General features: G+C 31.7%; 1 protein-coding gene across 1 annotated transcript in view; it reads right to left on the bottom strand.

Moving 5' to 3' along the window:
- Positions 1-759: 759 nt before the first annotated feature.
- Positions 760-2,059, bottom strand: part of LOC103581970 (nucleoside diphosphate kinase 7-like) — a gene marked incomplete at its 3' end in the record, with an annotated part of 14,394 nt that continues 13,094 nt past the window's right edge. The window contains exons 3-4 of the mRNA XM_008563665.1: positions 1,723-1,830; positions 760-926 (exon numbers count right to left, since the gene is read on the bottom strand). Coding sequence (XP_008561887.1) covers positions 760-926; positions 1,723-1,830 — 275 coding nt within the window. The remainder of the gene's footprint in view (positions 927-1,722; positions 1,831-2,059) is intronic.

The following is a 2,059-nucleotide window of genomic DNA, read 5'->3' as shown; positions in this document are numbered from 1 at the left end:
TAATAGCTAATGGTCATTGCATGCTTAGCATTACTGCTATGACTTCTGTTCACCTCACACATTCCTTCCTTCTGCTTCATACCTGTTGCTGTTATCCTAACTCAGGTTGTTATTTTACTAATTAAACAAAAACAAAATTTTTTTAACCGAGTTATTTAAGCAAAATAATGGGCTCTTCCCAGTACAATACATACTATTTCCTGCCTTTGTACCTTCATTCATATTCATTCCTCTGACCAGCATTCCTCTCATTTCATCTAACTGGGTAAAACTTCAATCTGTCTTTCATGATCCAGCTCAAACACCTCCACAAAGCCTTTCCTACTCTTCCATAAGAAATTACTTTTTTCTGAGTTTCTATTGAGCTATGGCACTTACTTCTTCTTTTTCTCCCATAAGCCATGTTTATCCTAAAGATTTTTTACACCTAAATCCAAGATTTTTTACACTCAACTATTTTTAGTTCTCAGTGAGATGCATGTTACAAAGAATAATGAGGCATATAAAAACTGTATTTTCCCCCCAGAAAATAATAATCTCCCAGGACTATGGACAGCATTTTGTTATTCTGATTAAAGAACAAATCACAGAATCTGCTCTAAAAAATTCTAAAAATGTCGTAACATAGAATTGGATCACTAAAAAATCTCTACATTATGAAAACACAAGATAGAAACAAGAAATTAGAATTTGGTACCAAGCCTCATACTTAATGTTTTAAGAATAAAAAAAATATGTATTATGTAATTATTTTCTTACTTTTCTTTCCTACTGCCCAGTTGGCGAGCTGTATATTGATCCCCATAGTCAATTAACACCAGTTGTCGAGAAAAGACATTCACTTTGTTGCCTATAAATAAATCTTCCAAGTGCAGGCCATCATATTTGGTCCGCTTTAAAAAGGTGCGATGATTCTTTACATCATGCTAGAACCAAAAATAACAATACAATAAAAAAACCCAATAAAAATAACAATACAATAAAAAATACTTATCAATAAGGAAGGTTACTTTTATTACAAGGTAGAAATAGTTCTTAATTATGTCTTGTCAAACATAGGTTACATTCCGTATTTTTTTTGCTTCAAATACAAATCATAAATTTCTTTATCATATAATTTCTGTATTTCCTAATCCAATCCAGTAATAACATAAAAGCTTCTTACTAAAAATTTAATATTTTAAAATAACGCTGAATAGAAAGATTTGTTTATTGTCAAGTCATTTTAGCAAATTATTGCCTACTAACTCCCAGAGAAAGATGGTCACATGCCCAAATTTCTGCTTTCGTATGTACACAAAATCCCAATACCAAACAGACCCACTTCTTAACGGTGTTGCCAAAGAAGGGACAAAAAGAAATAAACAGGACCCTCTTAGCTCAATCCTCTTCAACCAGACTTTTTGTAGAGATAACACCTTTCAATAATGGTGACATATTTATGACCATGGTAATCTTTACCTATAACCACTTATCAATTATTGCTTCCTCCAAAACATAAATAATCCCACTTCAGCTTTCTAACCAAAAAATATTCCTGCCTTTGACATTAAAAATAAAGGCACAGATTATCTTCTCATGCTTGAATTGTTATGAATACCCCCCAAAATTCCCATTAAAATATACATAAGTGTATTTTTTAAAGCAACTATATAAAAGGCAATCCTATTCCTCTCCTAATCCCACCTTTACCCTCTTTCAAACAAGCAAAGGTTCATTTACCATTTCAACAGATCCATCCCCTGGGTAAAATAAAAGCTCATAACGTCGAAGAAGTGAAGCATTTGGATCATACCACTCTGCAATGAAAACGTATCTTTCACTATGATTCTGCAAAGAAAGATAGAAGAATTTTAACACTAACATATACAGTATAAGCATTCATATAAGTCATACAAAATGAGAGCAAGAATTACCAAATATCTGCAAACAAATCTGCTACTACCTATTATATTAAATTATTCTGCTTTTCAACAAAATATCACCATTAACATACCCTCAGAAATATTTCTTTCTAATTTCTCATTAAATATCCTTAGATATCTCAAAGATGACTTAC

The sequence above is a fragment of the Galeopterus variegatus genome, unplaced genomic scaffold (assembly GCF_000696425.1).
Source record: "Galeopterus variegatus unplaced genomic scaffold, G_variegatus-3.0.2 Scaffold14449, whole genome shotgun sequence".
NCBI classification, from domain to species: domain Eukaryota; kingdom Metazoa; phylum Chordata; class Mammalia; order Dermoptera; family Cynocephalidae; genus Galeopterus; species Galeopterus variegatus.
The sequence above is the reverse complement of the archived record's forward strand: the minus strand, read 5'-3'. Positions and strand labels throughout refer to the sequence as shown.